Genomic DNA, 20434 nt, shown 5'->3' with positions numbered 1-20434 from the left:
GTTGCTCCCAGTTCGGCCCGGTCCAGCTGAACTGTTAGTGGCAGTGGCGGGAGGCTCTGCCCACCCAACCGGACACTTCTGCATATGCGCAGAAGCGTCACAGGTGAGACAGAGAGCATGCGTGCACACGAGCAAACCTGTAGTAAAACTGGTAAAACCCACCACTGGTATACACACAAAAATAGTCCATGTACACTTCTTTAAAACAGTCACAACAAAGTGTTGATAATGACTTAGAGGCTTGCAAGTAGAATTCTCTTCTGATTATTTATGAACTTCCAGAGCTTGCTTTGAAATCTTCACTGATGAATTGTTTTGAAACAGATCCAATCTTAGCTCCTGGGATTTCCATTCTGAAATTAACAGGAATGGTCAGAGTTGCTCCTAACAATCAAGTAATGTGTACAGGATTCACTTCATGCTTTTATCCTCTTAATTAAATACAGGAAACATAAATAATTCCCAGAATGGTTACTGGCATCTACTGTGATTGACCAGCTACAATCTTAAGAAAATCTTAGCTACAAATAAGGTTGACAAGAAAGGGCATGAAAGAGAAGCAAGAGTGGATCTCATAATTTAAGATGTGAGATTCTTCCCAACTACAGCTCTAAAAGTGTAGAGTTTCTTTCCTAAACAAAGGTCCCTTGGCAACAACTTTATAGTCTTTTCAATATCAAGTATCATGTGGTGATCTTTTGATTGTTTATTAGGTTCTTTTATCTTTTATCAATGCCAGTTTTAGTCTCTGCTCCTTTAGCAGCTATTTAGTTCATTCTTGTTTTATACTATTTTTATGTTAATTTTTAATCCACACATTTATTGTATCCTGCCCTCGCAGCTTTTGCTGTAGATTACCTAATAAATTTAGAAACAATAAGTGAATTAAAAATTAAGTGAAATGATATTTCTCCTCAACCTGACAGCTAGTGAAAAACCTTTCTTGCTCCAGCCTTTTGGAACGAGCTCCCCGTGGAGATTCGGACCCTCCGCCACCCTTCAGGCCTTCCGGACAGCCGTTAAGACCTGGCTGTCCCAGCAAGCCTGGGGTTGAGTTCCCCTTCTACTCGAATTTGTTGTGCTTGCTGTGTTTTTTAAATTGTTTGTATCGTTGTTCTGTTTTTGTCTTACTTTTCTGTATTTCTTCCCCTTCCCTTGGCTTTTGTTCAGCCGCCCTGAGTCCCTTCGGGGAATAAGGCGGCTTACAAATCGAATAAATCCAAATCCAAATTTACTCTTCTACGATTCAAGAGATGGGCAATATTCCCCACAAAACAAGTGCTAGTATGCATATAGGCCAACCTAGCTGTAGCTGTTGTGGTATAACATGACTATGAAAAACTAGCATGTGTTTACCAAAAGTCAGAAAAGTTGTCTACCTTATTTAATGCTGCATGCACGCTCCCGTGCGTGCACACACACACACACACACACACACCAGGCTTTAAATAGAATAACTTGAACTATTTAATTCTTATGTATTCCAGTTTGAATTTCCAGATCCTAGACCTGATCTTCTAGACCAGTGCTAGGTAACTTCTGACAAGCTAAAGGTTGCTGAATTAGGACTTCCAGCATGCTGGGTGCTGCATTTCAGCAACAGAAAAAGAGGAAGAGAAGAGGTTATCTACCTGCAGCTTGAGTGAAAATGCCAATTAGATGTTAAGTCACCATTAGCTTTTACATATCATAGATATAACAATCTGCCTCCAATCCAGATTCACCTGTGTTAAAGCACAGAATTTCAAAGAAATTGTATTGAGGGGAAAAGCCTTTAAATATACATTACATTTGAGCATCTACTGTAATTTTTAAAATTACAGAATAGTAATGGGGAAAAGGATGGATTGGGCATTTGGAAATTGCTGTCTCTAAAAACAGCTTCTCATTCTACCCAGCCCGCCAAAAAACAGTCAGTTATAACTATCTAGTTGAATGGACTAAAAACAGTACTTGGACAATGAAGTTGTACGTCTTAAAGTCATTGTTTTTGTCAGGCTTCCTTTCTCCAGCTACCTTGATGGGATCACTCACTCCAAATCCTTGCAGCAGGATTTCACAGAAATCATCGGTCTCATCACCCTTTGACTGCAGTTTACACAGCTATTTCCTCAGCAGACCACCCACAGGTTTTCACTTCCTCCCACACTAGGTCCACGCAGTACGTATATTTTCTTGCAGGTTTTCTCTTTTTTAATGCACAAAGTACATCACGTATGACATTCCTGAGCTTTTGTCCGTGACCTCAGTAATGCAACCTCATTTCACAGTACTCAAAAAGAGCAGGAACTGATTTTCCGTCTCTTAAAAGACAAATTTTACCAAATGAAGCCAAGATTAAACAAGTGATCACACAATAGGATTTAGATTTTCTCTAATATTCTGTATTAATAAGAAAAAATAGCTTCTATGTAGAGTCAGCAGCTCTATAGAGTCAGACAATTATCAACATAGCTGGGCAACAACAGCAAAAAGAATAGCTAGGAAATATTCAGGTAGGGCTATCTGTGAAATTGATGAAAATAAGATTTTTGCTAGTTGTTTAACATTTATAACGAAGATGAAAGTTCAGTTCCGGCAAAAATAATAATATCCCCGCATAGTTTTCTCTTTTTTCTTGTGGTATTTGTGGGTATTCTATGAATTTCAACAGATTTATATATCTTGCAGGTTACTTAGAAGATCTTCAAATTCTAATGTATTCATGTGTTTTTATTTTTAAATGATATATCACTTACTATTTTTGAATGTGGAAGATCTGGCAAGCTTTTCTGTGGAGGATACAAATACTGCTCCATTTCTCCATTGGTCAACGAATCTTGGTAACCTAACATCATAATCCAAAGAGAAATCACAACAAATAAATAGTAATTACATATAATTATACTCAGCTACAATCTCAGATGCTTCACTTTTGTTTTGAAAGAAAAATATGATTAATTAGCCTACTTAGTCTAGAGCACCCAAATGGCAATTGATTTCACTCCAAAAATATGGTGGAAAAAATAATACAGCTCAAGACATACACTTTTGGTGCTTGCAGAATTATGCGTACAGAAATACTTCAGTTAACATTGAAAACTGTAAAGTCCATTATTTATAATGTTATAAATAATCAATCTACTTATAAGACCCAGTTGAAGCCTAAATCAATTTTTTGTAAGTATTCACCTTTCCTTAATGTTGCTAAGGATAGTTTAAACTATCAGATTATTCAGTTTTTTCAGTCCAAGAAAGAAAAAAGTTGTGGTAGGAGAGTAAATTCTGCCAACTGATTTTCAGCTAATTTGCAAATGTAATATGGTACAGACTATTTCATTCTTTGAGGTTTGACAGCATGTGGAAAGAAATGAATAAAACACCTGTTTAAAATCCCTCATTCAGAATGATTATAACCAGATTAAAACATGAGATGTTGTCACCCCCTCCCCCCAAATTCAACAAACATTGTGATTTTTTAATGGATTCCAGGACTTTTAAATGATAAATAAGAATAAACATGATGTAAGTAAGCAGTTTAACAATCATCTCTTATTTGGACATGTTTGCTGGGACGAATGGAAGTTGAAAATGCAAAGCATGGAAAAAACCACCAAATTGCTTATTCTTGGAACAAAGAAAACAAATTATATTTTCCCTATTTATAACTTTTCCACTACAGTAACCTACTTAAAACAAGTCTTAGTATATTATAATGTATCTCCTATAACTCTCTTTAAGTTTTCCTATCAGTGTGCTCTAGACTGTCTAAAAATTGTGAGGGACATTATCCAAAATATGACAAGGATAATATACTGCAAAAGACTGACGGAATCAGACCTGACATTTTCTGGTATGGTGACATAAGAGAGATGAACATGATTTCTATACTTGGAAATTATCTTTATGTGCAGAGAGGTTATATTTGAAATCACTTCAAGCATCCCTATAAATATGCTAAGCAAAACTTTCACTGAAAATAAGAGTATTCTAAAGTTGGATGGTCTGATAGCTACGCAAATGGTAAGCAGTGGTTACCAAGACGCTGAAAAGAATCTGGCATGAACTTTGTTACATTCTTGTACAATTTAAAAATAAAGTTAGAACCACAGTTCTTTTGGGATTGAGCCTGGGGAGCCACAATAACAGCTCTGCATCTGAAACTTTTAATAGTTTTCTGGTATAAGAAGGGAAGCAGCAAAACAAACTATCCATACTATAGTAATGTTATTAGCCAAACAAATCAGACATCTGCTGTTCTTCCCACGTCTTCTCAGATTTTCTGTTTCTAGGCAATTTAGAGACAGATACCAGGGGCTACATTTTTCCATCTATTAATCCCAAAATGGAATCAGTTATAGGCTCAATCCAAGCAGGGCAGCTGCAGAAAACAAAACAGATTAAGTAGTAAGTGCGTCTCCAGCCAAATTTGTTAGAGATGGATATATTTTATTTATTTATTTATTTATTTATTTATTTATTTATTTATTTATTTATTTATTTATTTATTTATTTATTTAAGCATATATATATAGATATATGATAACAGATAAAAGTATAAACATGATATGCACTGACATATGTATTGACTTAAGGAATTATTCTACATATGAAACAGTGGTGGATTGCAAATATTTTTACTACTGGTTCAGGCATGCTCCCCTGAGCGGGCAATGCCTTTGTACATGTCCAGAAGCATCTGGGTGGCTGGGTGGGGCCTCCCGCCACCGCTACTACCAGTTCGGCTGAACTGTGCTAAATCAGGAGCAACCCACCACTGTTATGAAGCTTTGAGTACTCATGCTATTTAATATCTATGTACAGAATTTTTTCGTATTCACAGAAAGAGGATCTATGTATACAAAAAGCTTCTGAAGGCAAAATATCCATCCACTTAGAGTCCACAAGCAGTTATTATCTAACCTAATGTCACAGAATAGAACATACTATATGTGGCAGTTCCCCGTGCTTTGGTATGGATGGATGTTATACAGTTGAAAAGTGCTATTCAGAAATGCTAAATGAACATAGAACAATAATATGTTTTCAACAATTCATATTATCTATTAGGCCAATGTATTAAGCCAAACATATATATATATAGTATAGATCTTACTAGTCTCCCTTTATTTATTTATCAGCACAAATAAAAAAACACATATATAACAAAGGCAACAGTAAAAATATTGGCAATCTGTCGTGATGGACTCTTGTGACGAGCCGATTGACAGATGATGGAAGCAGTTAGCTTCCTCCCATAATTGGGGCTTACCAGGGGTTGTGACTCTAAATATATACCTTCTTCCCTGGCTGGCTGATAAGGAGTCGAGCTCTGTGGCTCAATGGTTAACACATCTGCCTTAGAGGCAATACAGCACAGGCTCGATTCCCAGTAAGGGTATGGCTAGCTGATGAGAGCTAAATAGCTTGAAACAGATCTATACTAGTCTCCCTTTATTTATTTATCAGCACAAATAAACACACACACACACACACACACACACACACACACACACATATATATATGCTGGTCTTGTTTTATTTGGGTCTTTTCCCATGTAAGATTGGGATTGAAATTGTCTTGGCAACATTTTCAGCGAAGTCTCACTCACCATCACAGGCTGGTGTTTTCGCCTTAAAGTGTGGTTGGAGCTGCCGTCTTTCTATAAATCCTGTGGGTGTGTGTGGAGTGCTGGCTTTGTTTCAGTAAGTGGATTTATTGTTTGTGTGGTTATATCATGATTGGTAGATTGGTGCTGATTGGTGTTGGCTGTGTGTCTATTGTTGTTTTGTGTTGCAACGGCCTGGGTGGCGGGTAGGGCTCGTTTGTTGACTAGGGCTGGTTTCCAGATGTCTGGTAGGTGGGAGGTATCGTCACATTTATTCATGTTGTGGGTGTGTTTCTCTATTTCAATATCTTCCATAATTATTCTTCCCAGGCTGTTACAAACAAAACATCAACGGACACACATCCAGCACCAATCAGCACCAGTCTACCAATCATGATACAACCACACAACCAATCAATCCACTTACTGAAACAAAGCCAGCACTCCACACACCCCCACCAAGATTTATAGAAAGGCAGCAGCTCCGACCACGTTTTAAACCGAAAACACCAGCCAGAAGATGGCGAGTGAGATCTCGCCGAAACGTTGCCAAGACAACTATATCACTATAAAATAATAATAATAAGAGCACAAATCTGATTACGTGACCACAGTATTCCCCCCCCCCCCCCGAATGGCAATACTTGTTTTTCTGGAATAGTTTATTTTCAAGCTTGGTGCCCTTTAGATACATTTGAATGATAATAGCATTTGATGCTTACCTTTGTCGGCTTTTTCTGGTTCCCCATGTAGTTTATTTATGGTTACTCTGTTCATATAAATGTATTCTTCATCACCACCTACAGTGTAAAAATATTGTAAAGTACTGCTTTGCATTTTGTTGTGTGTACATGTACAGTATCAGCAATGATGTGCGGAAGGACCATCATTCTGATTGTCATTATCCTGCATGATTCTTTCACTTGCAGTTTTGATAAGCTAATTTACGTGCTTTACTCTATGGCAGATAATTTAAGCAAGTTAAAAAAGCATTTTGCTTTCCCCTTCCCTTTTCTGTTCTCATGCGAAGTACTTTACTGGACTTTGTTCCTGAAGAAGTTATTTTGAGTAAAACAGGGAAATGAGAACTTTTAAAGAGCAAAAGGTAAGGTGATTCATCCCTTGCAAATTAATCTTATTAGCAAACTTCAGCAAATAAAAATAATTTATGATGTTTACAATAAAAGGAGGGGAATAAAATTTTTGAACATTCCTATGAACTTTGCTGTCACCTTGAATTAAGCAAATTAATAGAAACACAACTGGAAAAGAATTCCATCCTTTTTTTATCCATTTTTAATCCCCACCACGATCTGTAAATGTGTGGTGTTTGTAAACATATTCTGAGCAACTGATAACAAGATTTGCACCTAATTAAGTAGATCCCAGTCCTCAAACACATGTATCCCAATAAGTAAGTTTGTTTTCATGCTGATAAATGATATCTGTTTCTCTTTTACATCTCATTTTGGAATAAGGTTCAAACAAAAAGGAGAAATAGACAGACTGGGGTACCAGCAAGAAAGATAAACTTTCCAAAGTCAATAATTGTTCATCTGATTTTGCTTACCACTTGATTTTGTGCACAGCCGAAGGAGGTCAGCCAGAAAACCTTTTTTGACTACAGCTGTGCTGCTGAGGTTCTCTTTATCTAGTATCTTCAGAAATTCTTCAAGTTCTGTCAGCAGTTGTTCCAGAGCTAAAAGAGATATGAAATAAACTAGTTTATTTATTGCATCCAATGCCAATGGCTTTTATGTAATCCAGGAATTTTTAAAACATTTTTTTGCCTTTGTATGATGCGGGCTACAAACCCTCACTTTATATGTCTGCATATCAAGTATTTTTTCCTAGTTTTGGATTAGCCTAAAGTATTTTTCCAGCATTGGAAAAAGCAAATATGAAAGGAAAACAGAGGTAGGTAATGTAACTGCATTGCTCCCCCTCCTGGTAATGAAGAAAATATAAAAATTATTAATTACAGGGAGTTCTTGAGTTACAACCATAATGGAGATTTCCCATCATGGTTATAATTCATAATGGTTGTAAAATGGGTTGATCATGTGACAAAACTAATTTTATGACCCTTTTGGGGCGGTCATAAGGTGAAGGCCACAGTTGTTAAGCAAACTGGTATGCTATAGGTGTGATTTTGCCAAAAACCATAAGTAAATGTCAATTTATGGTAAAATTGTAGTAAAATGTGGGATGTTGCAAATGGCCATAAATATGGTTGCATTGCCAAGCATTCAAAATGTGATCATGTGGAGGGTCTCTGACCACCAGAACTTCAAATCTGGGTTATATGTATCCCCAGGTAGGCCTATTGAAACTTCAAATGGTTCTAAACCACCAGTTCCAAGTTGAAGGCTACCTGTATATTTTTTTGTTCCCAATCAACTTGTAAGCAAATAATACACATAAGCCTTTTTACTTTGTACAGCTTATTCTAGGCTCAGAAAAGATTGGAAAGAAGATTTTCCTCTGCTCAGTTCAAGGAAGAGTGTCATATGGTGGATCCAGTCTTAAAACTCTACTTGCAGCTGACCAGAAACTGGCCCTTTCTACTTGCATGGGACAGTCCATGCTAGGACCATCACTTTGTGGCCAGCCTGGTATAGTGTGACCCACCAGTCATAAGGATGTCTCCTTCATCTGAATAAAGCTTTCTCTTCTAATGGTTGTGTTGAGTTGGACCTTGCTTCTGTGGTAAAATGGATTGCCTAAAGCTGTGGGCACAGTATAGCTCACTGAAAACAATAGGGCAGCATTCCACAATTTATAGGAAATCTTCTCTTCAGTATTATGGGAGATGAAATTCAACATATTTGGAAGAATGGGAACTCCCATAATATAAAAAGGTTTGAAGATATAGGCATAGATGAAAGAAAAAATGAATCAGAACAAATGTGGGGAGAGATAGATAGATAGATAGATAGATAGATAGATAGATAGATAGATAGACAGACAGACAGACAGACAGACAGACAGACAGACAGACAGACAGACACACACACACACACACACACACACACACACATACATACACAGAAAATATTGGGACCAAATAAAGTAAATAAAGATAACTGCCCCAAAATGAGCATTTAGCAAAATGTTGATCCTTTCACCCTGATCAGTCTGGGTTCCAGTCTGGAACTACAAAATTTCATAATCTGCGATCAACACTGGCTATGCCAACTGTGGATGATACACATTTCTGGAGAACTCTAAGTTATAGAGTTTGTCTATTTGTGCTAATGAAACATTATCATGTATTTAAGTGTTAATACCCCTTATAATGCCTTGATAAGACTGCATTTAGAATATTACATCCAGTTTCGATTGCCATGATATAAAAAGATGTTGAGACTCTAGAGAGACGGCAGAGAAGAGCAACAAAGTTGATTAGGGGACTGGAAACTAAAACATATGAAGAAGGGTTGCTGGAATTGAGTATGTCTAGTTTAATGAAAAGAAGGACTAGGGGTGACACAATAGCAGTGTTTCAATATCTAAGAAGCTGCCACAAAGAAGAGAGCATCAACTTATTCTCCAAAACACCTGAGAGCAGGACAAGAAGCAATGGATGGAAACTAATCAAGGAGAGAACTAGCTTAGAACTAAGGCGAAATTTCTTCCCAGTTATAACAATTAATCAGCAGAACAGCTTGCCTCCAGAAGATGTGAATGCTCTAACACTGAAGGCTTTTAAGAAGAGATTGGACAACCATTTGTCTGAAGTGTTATAAGGCTTCCTGCTTATTGTCTTTTTTTATTATTGTTCTTCTAGCCCTGTGAGTAGATTGAAGACAACAATTTGTATAAAGTTATAAGCAAGTTTCATGATAGAGCAAGCACATTTCCCTAGTAATAATCCTTTTTATTTTAACATGAAAAGTAGACTGAATGATTAAATACTAAGAATGTAAACTATTAACTAAAATAAATAGAACTTTGAAAAGCAGTAAAAGAGACGATTCCATTTCCCCAAACCTAACTATCCACACCAAACCACTGAATGCATATGTTTTTCTGCATACTCCTCTTCCTCCACTTATATTCTCTTTAAAACATCTGTGTAGAGCCTACCCCAAGTTGGTGTCCTCTAGACTCATTGGAAAAACAATCCAAAACAAGCATGACCTAAAACCTTCTAAGCTGGCACAATTTCTTTTCTGAAGAGAATGTCTTGGCAAAAGGCAGTTTCCTTCTAGCTGTGGCTTTATTCTTTGTTGCAGAAAAGTGCCAGGCCAGCTGATCATTTCAGTGCAACAAGCATTCAAGTGACAGAATAGCAAATGTGATAGATTTACAATGGATTTCCCAGAGTATTCTACAAAGTACATTCCAAGGTTCAGAAGGGTCAGCTGCTCTAGGGAAAGAGAAAGTAAATTACAACAACAGCAGAAGAATGCTGTTCTCCCCAACAGCAAAAAGAAACAGATGTGCTGATAGTGGCAGATGAAAACAGCTGGATCACTTTGAATGGAAACTGACACTCCTAAAGGAACAAATTGCATATATATTTGACAAGGGAACCCTTCGGTGCTACTCACTTGCCTGAGACTTCAAGGTAAAAATAGTCTAAACAATGAGTAACTATAACAGAAAACAAGAAATACCTGTTTTTGCTGAACTGTTCCTGTTATTACTTCTAAATCCAGCATAAATAAAACAAGAATGAATGTTGATCACCGTCCCATTTTGAGGGAGAGGCTCTGGAAAAGACTAAACTGATCCAAATCCTCATTTGATTTCTCAACTCTTTGCCAGGTGACTATTAAAGTGGTCTGGCCTGGCAAATTAGCAATGTTTTGCTCCTATCAACATCATTAGTCAACCTTATTAGTGCACCATTGTTACCATATAAAAACAGCATCGATTTCTTTATATATGTCTGGTTTTATTGTAATTGTATTTTATAATGGTACTATACTATATTTGCTTGTTTTAAAAATGATTATATTTTGTTAATTCACATAGAGTGCATGACTCCAAGTGGTATTTTAGAGATAAAAAAATTTCAGGTCTGGTTTAGTTTTCATAAAATTGGGTCTATGTGACTTTAGAGGTTTGCTAACCCTTGCATCCAATTAACAAATTTGGAATTGTAAGAGTGTGCTATGAGTACTCTTATTAAATGGCCAATTTTTAAAAAATGCATTCCCTCATGTGAGGATAAAAAAGACACAAATAGAACATAGAGAGTGAATATGTATCAGTCATTCATACCTATTTTACAGAATGTAAATTGAGGAAGCTCATAGGCATGTATCTAAGTCCGAGAATAAACCTAAATTCTAAATAAGAATTTGGTTTCTCCCCAAAATAATTTCTCATAATGTAAAAGGTAAATAAATATTTAGACAAATGTGCACAAAGAGACACGTATCTATTCAGCTGATACATTTCTATTCAACAAATCATGCATTGTATGATCCACATTTAAATAAACAACATCCCTAATTTTACTAGACAAATACATACAAATAAAATATTCTATACTAAAGATAAGGTTCCCTCCCTCCCAGCTCTCTTGCCACACATAGGACAGATACTTCAAAGTGTATGCAACTGACAAATAGATAGTCCTCATATAGCAACCACAACTGCATCTGGCCACTTGGTCTTAAGTAAAGTGGTTGCTAAGTAAAACTGCAATTGTGCTTGTGATCTTACTTTAGATTTCCAGAGCTTTACCAAGCTGCAAAGGTCATAAATTTGAGGACTGATCATAAAGCTACATATCCATTACCTTTGTAACCGCAAATGGTCACTAAACAAGGTAATTGCTCCATGCAACATTGGAATTACCAATGAAGTGTAACCAGTTCTGGTGGCCAATTGATCCAATTAGTCTTTGAGTTGGCCATGTTTACAGGGCTAAGCCAGTTCTGAAGCACCTCAAAACACATGGCTGGCTTCTAAGCTACATTTCTGATTTTAGGAATCACAAAAAGCAAAATCTCATCAAGCAAGCTAAAACTAATTGGGAGAAACTGGAAGAAAATACCAATTGTTCATAGGAAATTTGCACAAAATCATCCCAAAGTATTTTTGCCTCTCTGAATCATTTCCTCCAAGCAGCATTTTAACTTAGTCAGAAATTGGTGGGAAATATTGTGGGGTTGGTACTTGAGAAAATGTAAATCACAACAATCTGACCAAACTCCCCACCCCACATATTTCTTGATGTGCAAACTGTTAACCCTAACGAAAAAAATATAAATGTGGAGTCACTGTACAAACATAATCACTGAAATGCCAGTAAAACCAACATTATATTTCAGTTATATTTTAATGCACAATTTCAGAAAACTATTTTAAAAGACTATCCATATATTTCTATGAGTTACAAGCCAGGACAATCCAGAGACTGAGCCTTGTTATTTGTAGGCTGAAAGCTCAACTGTGGAACCGGATCGGTACAATATGGGCCATTCTGGAAATAGGGACAATCATTTTATTGAAGGAATTATCATTGCTGAACCAGGAACTCTGAACTTTAAGGAAGAAGCACACAAGGCTTTCCAGTTTGCGGAACAAATAACAGACTAGCTTCTCTCCTCTTCACTGGAAGAAGGCAGTGGGAGGATTGGGGTGGGAGTGGGCAAAGAGAGGCAGAGAAGGTTCTTGAAAGACATTCAGAAGCCTTAATCAAGAAAGTGCTGTTTCTTTCTTTCCCTACAATTACATGCATCTTGGTACTTCATTACAGTTTTCAGAACTAAGATCCTGCCATAAATAAAGGTGCTTTCAGCCTTGCCACAATGAATCTTGATTTAAAACACTGTTTTGAATTTTATCATTGCACAGAAAGCATCATTTGGATAGAAATCTTCAACCTGGGGGTTTTGAATTCACAATTCTTAATAAGGCTGCATATGCCTTACTGCCATGATGGCAAACATATGGCAAGCGTGCCACAGGTGGAACACGGAGCCATTTCTTAGGGCACACGAGGTGTTGCTGTGTTAGCTCCAGTGCACATGTGAGCGCTGCCCAGCTGACTTTGGCCTTCTTTTAAGGCCATTTTTTCTCCCTCCAAAGGCTTCAGGAGGCTTCCCTAAAGGCTCTGGAGGGTGAAAAACAGCCTTACAAGCAAACCAGAAGTCACCATTCCCGAACTCCCAGGTTTCCCCTAGGGCCATTTTCACCCTCTGGAGGCTTCAGGGAAGCTCCTGAAGTCTCTGGAGGGTCTCAGGGGGGGGGGGGGAATGCTGTTTTCACCCTCCCCATGCTCCTAGAAAGCCTCTGGAGCCTGGGGAGAGTGAAAAAAGTGTACCAAAAGCGGTGGGAGTGCTGATGGTACACACATGCATGTGTGTGGGGGGAAGTTGTGCACCAATACCATTATGAGTGGCTGGCTCAGGAATTCTGGGAGTTGAAGTCCACAAATCATAAATTGGGCATTATCCCCCACCCCTGCTTTAGACGTTTTTATGACATAGGAGCCGCAAAATCTTCAAAAGTGCATGATGCGGGTGAGAGACCTTCAGCCTGCATGGTTGCAGATTTCGTCATTTTCACTGCACTCTGGCTTGCAGAGAAAGTGAATGCTCCAGGTGCAAAATATTCTACTCCAAATTTTAATAAATTCAAGGAATACTAGTTTTCCAAATTCCCAATGATCTGCTTGCTTGGGGCTAGTAATGACTTCTTTTAGCAGCTCTTCAGATAAGGATTTTCCAGACCTTTTTCTGAGATGGCATGGGTTGAGTCTGAGATTTTTTCCCCCTACCTGGCACAGAAATACGAACATTCCATTAGTTATATACTAAAGGAACTATGAGCCTTTCAACTTTTCCGTTTTCAAATGAAATAAGACAATTATTTTTTCTTTAACAGTGGCTTCTGTCTACGAGTCTAATTTTGCATAAACTGGAATAATCTGGCAAGATAACTGGCCAACAAGCAAGGAAAGGGAGAAATACAGGCCTCACATGTGACTAGGTGGCTCAGTGGCTACAACACTGAGCTTGTTGATCAGAAAAGGTGGCAGTTCGGCGGTTCAAATCCCTAGTACAGGTCTCCTGCATGACCTCCAAGGTCCCTTCCAACTCTGTTACTGTTTACTGTTTAATATGAGGAGTGAGAAGACTAGGAAAAGCCAGAATCCCTAAAATGTGAAAAATGAGCCACATCACAAAAACATTTGGAATTTTAGTAATTACAATTATTCCTCTTCTACTATAGTACAGTATGACTTGCAACACTTAGTCAAACAACAAAATACTTGATTTTTATTAAATATTGTAACTGAGCAGCATTTTGCATGGTTCAAATGCTATTGCAGAATGATAGAAGAGTAATATTCATGGTACTGGCCAGCACATGCTACCTTTTTCATTTCTATGGATAGAAGTTTTAAGAATGAAAGCTCAGTCCTTAAGATTATCTTTTCCATAGCTCAATGGCAAAGCACGTGATTTACAGGCAGAAGAATCCAGTTAATTATCCAGTATCACCACTTCAAAGAATCTCCAGTAATTAAAACCTTAGCTTTCTTATACACAGTGGTTATATCTGCACAACAGAAGTAAAGGTTGATTCATCCTGCCAGTGTGAGTAGCTAAACATAAGTGGTACACTGCATGAATGGTTTATTTAGCTTAACATTCAAACAAGATTCTTGACATTTCTGCAAAACATCAGAAATTTGAAACAAAAACGAATCATGGCTTTCAGCTCCAACTTGATAGGTAAGAGAAATCTAGGTGGCTTTTTTAAAATCCCTTTTTGTAGAAGATCATTAACTTAGTTTGCTCATTATGGCTCTTGTATATAAATTGTGCACTTCAAGAATAATTGTGTCCTTTGAAGCACACACAAACAACCCCTTATTCACCTAAAGGGTGAATAAAGCATTCCCACTCAGAGATGGGGATGAATCATGGAAATAAATCAATAAACAAAGAAATAAGCAGATAAGCCTTTGTAAGACTTCCATGGAAACCTGGGATAAAAATTGACCTACTAACACAAATTTAATTCCTAAAACAGCCACACCTTTTTTTGAAGCCTATGCAAAAGCTTGAAAAACAACAGACTACTAATAAGAAAGGTTCTGTGCTTACAGAAGGCCTGAAGCATTTCTTTTGACTCATTTTTTGAAAAGTACACCTGTTGTTTACCATCTTTAGATTGGTTTTCCTAGCAGAAACCTCACTCCAAGGATATGGTAATGCATTCTCTCTCAATTCTTCTTTGGCGAGTAAGGGAACGTCCCTTTCTTAGTAAACTGCAATGATGAAGCCAAAATGATAACATGTGCATAGTAACGTCACCATGTAAATGCCAGATCCTCGCATCTGTCTTGCATCCTTGCTTGTGTCTGATGTAAGTTCAATGTTTGCTTTGAAGTATCATGATGCACTCTTCTCATCTCTCCTTTCTTGCCCTCCTATATTCCCTTGCTCATTCTCCTATTCTCTGTTTATGATCAATGTCATTATAGCCCCACTCGAATTGTTGATTGTTGTGTAGTTTTAATTTGTCTGTATCCTGTCTTGTTTCGTCCGTTTTTTGTATTGTCCCCTTTCCCATATGTCTGTTCGCCGCCCTGAGTCCCTCCGGGGAATAGGGCGGCATACAAGTCTAATAAATGGAATGGAATGGAATAGCAAGTATACAGGCACCGATATGTAATGAAGGATATAAAACAGTTCATCATGCTGATGTTTAGTTTAGTTTAGTTTAGCTTATTGTCATTGCACGTGGTACAACAAATGCTGTTGTTTAAATTTCATCTTCAGTGTACGTTAGATTTATAAAAATAAAAACACAAACATACATCCTTTATAGTGGTGGGTTCCGGGCGGTACACCCCGGTACGGGAGTACCAGAGGCAGCTGGGAGCAGCAGCCACCATACCAGGATGGTGTTTTGGAGGGCCCACCTGCCCACCCACATTCTTTACTGGTATTTAAGCCAACCAGGCCATTTCCGCACACATGCACAACTTACAGCGCCTGTGCTACCTCCGCCGAGCAGCTGGAGCGTCGTAGTTCGTGTGTCCGAGGTAGACACCCGGCCCAGCTGTAATGTACTGGTTACGATGGTTCCACCACAAATGCGCAAACGACAAAAGCGCGCCTGACTAAACTGCGGTGACAAAACCGCGCCGACAAAACCACGCCGACGAATGAGCGCTGAAGCGCGCCGACAACAGCGTGCCGATAGAAGTGTGCTGTTACCCTAACCCTAAACCAAACCCTAAACCTAACCCTAAGCCTAAACCTAAGCCTAAACCTAAGCCTAACCCTAATCCTAAACCTAGCCCTAAACCTAACCCTAAACCTTACCTTAACTTAAATCGCGCTTCTGTCGGCGCGCTGTTGTCGGCGCGCTGTTGTCGGCGCGCTTTTGACATCGCAGTTTTAGCGCCACGGTTTTGTCGGTGCACTTTTGTCGTTTGCGCATTTGTCGGGTCACGGGTTACGACGGGATCCGGATCCCACCACTGATCTTTTACATTCTTTACATTGTGATCCAAGAGTTAAATCTTCAGTAATTTCCTTGAGTTTATTAAGCATTGCTTTTCACATTATTCTTAACCACAGGTAGAATGTTATTCATATAGCAATTTATCTTGGCTAGAAGGAGCAGGGAAATAATAATTAGACGGGAAAGTTCAAGATTTGTCAGAGTCTTGCATTTCCCAAAATGCCATCTACTTTATTAAAAAAGAAATAGCACCAAAGGTGGGCCCATAATTCCTCAGAAATCCCAGATTTAAAGAACAGCCATTTATCAGATAAAAGAGATTTTGTGGTCTAGACCAGACTGTCTTTTAACAGGAGCCTATTATCTATAGAAAGAATTATAAATTGGATTAAACCTTTGCAAACTCATAAAATAAAACATTCTGAAAACATCTCTAATCCTACCTAGGTTTGAAGAGCTAGTTTGCCGTTTTCATTTCACGTTTCAGCATAAAATCAGTGACAAAACCTGCTGATGAAGGAATTAGTAACCTTCCTGTATCTTTTGTCTTCTTAGAACATTTGGTGTTAATGTTTTGCTCTTTAATCTCTCTTTCTGCACCAACAAGCTTCCAAGATATAATTGAAAGTCAACTGTAATTTAGTGATTTTTTTTCTTTTCTCAGCATTACCACTTGATTGTTACTTATGTCATCTGGTATAATTTAAGATGTTTTGACAGACAATTTTTATATGCGTCTTAGGTTCTAAATTCGTAATTGTTTTGGACGGCATAATTTTCTGCTTAACAACTGAACTTCATCAAAGGTCATTGGTAGAGAAATCTGAAATTCACCTCCTCAGACATATCTATATATTAGTAAAATTCTTGTGTCTGTTACCTTTAATTGGTGTATCATAGAGGAGAAAAAATCAACCACATTACCTCAAATTGGCCAACTTATAAAATGCTGGGAGCCATTACTCCTGAGGGTATGATTTGGGAAAAGTTGTGGTTGCTTCAGCAGAGCCATGCTGTTGCTGCTTCAGTGCCGCTGCTCTGCTGCTCTGGTCACATGATCCTCATTTTCAATTTTCCCTGACCGCTTTCTGGCCATTTGTACAATTTGTCATTCCCTTCCCCATCCAGCAGCCGCCACATATTTGCCTGCTGAAAAGGGAAAGGGAAGGAGGGAGGAAAAAAGAAAAGATGGAAGGGAAAGAGGGAGGAAGTAACAGGGAGGAAGGGAGGGAGGAGGAAGGAAAATTTCCAATGCTCACTGTCAATTTCCCACAAAGAAATTGAATGAGGAAGTCAACAAGAAGGTGGAGATCGCTTCTGCTCCCATTGATTTATTTTGCCTGCCTGTGATCATTCTGTCTCTGCGTTTAGTAAGGAAATAGCTCTGAAATGATCCCCTAGCAGGATATTGAATTGGTTAGTCTTACTTTAAATAAGTGAAACACTATTTTGCACCGGTTTAATGTCTTACAGAGACAGCTCGGAGTATTTTACTATTAAAGTAAGGAGAATTTAAATGGTTTACACGCTATCAGAAAAAAAATCATTATTAAAAATGCTGTAACTAAACATGGAAAATGGATGCAGAAGTCCATAGTTTTATGATATGATCACTTAAACTTGTGAGCAGAATGCATGAGATTAGTTCCACTCATTCCTTCACATCACAGAGCTGCACATCACTAAATCTTTAGAGCTGAATGTGTTTGTATGATGAAGGATCATTAACAAATGCATCTCTATTTTAAATTCTCTTTAAAGTGTAAATGCTGATATAGCTGTGATGGAGAACCTCTGGCATGCGTGTCAGAGGTAGCATGCAGAGCCCTCTCTGCTGGCAAGTGTGCTGTCGCCCCAGGTCAGATCTCAATGGCTTTTCTGTTGTGAGCTTCGATTTCCCTGCAAACAACAAAACAACAGCTCACAAAAGAAAAAAATCTTATCTTTTGCTGCATTGCCAGTGTTGGGATGCCCCGCCTCCTGCCAGCCAGCTGGCCTTGAGATCTCTGCTGCGCATGCACATACATGTCTGTTTATGAGCATGTCTGTGCATGTGTGCATGTACACACATGTGCATGTGCATGCATGTATACACATACACTCATTCGTGCACACATACCTTTCAGTTTGGGCATGCACACAAGAGCAGTTTGAGCACTCGGTGTCTAAAAGGTTCACCATCACTGACATATAGTAACTCTAACAGGCAGTAGTGAATTGTATTGACCTATGTGAGTTCTTTGTTTGTATTCTCCTATGCTAAAATTCCACTTCATGCCATCTTTCAAATGTCCAAAATGTTTCTCCATTCCTGAAGGGGAGTCATTTTATGGTGCTGTTGAAGAGTATTTTTCCTTCTTATTCAACCTTCTTCACAGTATATAGTAAGATATACTATATACCTTCTGTATATAGTTTGTATGCTTTCTGGCTAAGGTATACAAGTTTGAAATCCATGTATTCACAATCCAATCATACTTCCTTCCAGATTCATTCTGAAAGGTTTGCATTTATATTTTCTGCACGTAAATGTTCAATTACACAACTTGATATATTATATTTATAATAAATAAATAGGGTTTAATGACAATGGATTAAGGAATAGGGAGAAAACTGTGAGCATCACTTTAATGTGTTTCTGTGCAGGATGTAAAATGGATACATATTTAATATTTAATGAATGCCAGGGTTTAGATATACTCATCTAGGGAGGATAATAATTCATCAACTTAATGGACAAGCAGCAAATATCTCCTAACTTTTGGGACCACTGAGGCATATTTTAAATTTGGAAAGACTTTTATGAACATTCTCACAAAATGTATGCCATGACAGAAGTTCCTTGTCAAAAATGTTTCACAGCAAATATTTGGTTCCACCACAAAACCGCGGACGACAAAATCGCGCTCGACGAAAGCGCGTACGTGACGTCATCACAGCGCGACAAAAACATCGCGCTGTGATCGATAAATGTAAAAATAAAGCGAAAACCTTACCCTAACCCCCCCAAACCTAACCCTAAACCTAACCCTAAACCTAACCCTAAATCTAACCCTAAACCTAACCCTTAACCTAACGCTAAACCTAACGCTAACCCTTAACCTAACGCTAAACGTAACCCTAATGCTCTAAACCTAACCCTAACCCTTAACCTAACCCTAACCCTAACCCTAAACCTAACCCTTACCTTTATGTGAATCGGCTTGCTTTAATTTTATTTTTATTTCAATTTTTAATTTTTTTCATCGCGCTGTGATGACGTCAAATGCGCGCTTTCGTCGAGCGCGCTTTTGTGGACCGCAGTTTTGACGAGTCACACAAATATTTGTCACCCTGGCAAAATGAGAGATTTGACTAAATATAGGTACAGGCACCCCAGTGTTATTCCAATTGTGCTGTGTACTGCAGTAGTAAACCTTGGACACTGGTACAATTTATTTGATAGAAATACTCACAGAAATGTGCCCGTAAATGTTAGCAGTTTAACGGACTGTGATCGGTTTCTTCATAATTTGGGGGGGGGGGGGTCAATAATTGAACATGTGAACTTATGTATGTCTTATTAGCCAAAAATTATTTCCAGCTAAACAGGTACAATATATTCTGCTACTGAAAGAACTCAAAGAAGTTATATATACTGTATGTTTAAAGTCTCAGCTACAGAGCAGGGAACATAGATAACTTGAGATCAATTCTGCTTAGTTTCTTAATAATAAACTGATCTAACTCCTTTTGCCCTCTTAGTTAATTCAATCTAGGATGTGATTATTATTTTACAAAACAGGAAACACCCTTAAATAATTGTTATTTATTGGTGAACTCAAATAAATTGTTTCATCTGTCTTCAAAGCTCTTGAAACTCAATAAAATTAAAACCTGGAAGCAGGATTACATCACTATCCTATTAGACTAGGTTTTCAACAGCTTGTGTTTATTTTAATAGTTTCAGAATCATGAAGAAAAAAAAGAAAGAAAGAAGACCAGGGATCTGAAATTTTTACAGTCTTGTGTTCTTTGATGATCTAATTGGTCTCAGTGTACAAGAAATTTTTATTAAAAAAACTACATTGCTTTAAATTTTTAATATAAACCTTTCATGATTTTCATAACTATAGTACATGGAAAGTTCAACCTTTATAGAATTGTTTTTACATTACAACTTCCTGTGCTAAGTACATATCTGGAATGATTCTCAGTGCTCAGTCATATAGTTTACCTATATAAGTTTATTTGTGCGTTCAGACATAGATAGGTTGAATCAGCAATTCATGTACAGTTAGATTGTACATGTATAACCACCATGTCTGTCACTTAGTCATATGATATCAAAATCATAATTGGCTCTTTGAGCAAAAGATTTGGTCCAACAAGACCAAATACAGATAATCATTTTAAAGGTT

The 20434-nt window shown here is 37.8% G+C and overlaps 1 protein-coding gene across 1 annotated transcript in view; it reads right to left on the bottom strand.

The window, feature by feature from the left end:
• AFAP1L2 (actin filament associated protein 1 like 2) overlaps positions 1–20434 on the bottom strand; it is a 97752-nt gene that overhangs the window by 39516 nt on the left and 37802 nt on the right. Inside the window, exons 2-4 of the mRNA XM_032225872.1 lie at positions 7159–7287; positions 6311–6388; positions 2739–2827 (exon numbers count right to left, since the gene is read on the bottom strand). Of these exons, the coding sequence (XP_032081763.1) occupies positions 2739–2827; positions 6311–6388; positions 7159–7287 (296 nt within the window). The remainder of the gene's footprint in view (positions 1–2738; positions 2828–6310; positions 6389–7158; positions 7288–20434) is intronic.

Source organism: Thamnophis elegans, chromosome 10, assembly GCF_009769535.1.
Source record: "Thamnophis elegans isolate rThaEle1 chromosome 10, rThaEle1.pri, whole genome shotgun sequence".
NCBI lineage: Eukaryota > Metazoa > Chordata > Lepidosauria > Squamata > Colubridae > Thamnophis > Thamnophis elegans.
Note: the sequence above shows the minus strand (reverse complement) of the source record. Positions and strands in the feature narration are given on the sequence as shown.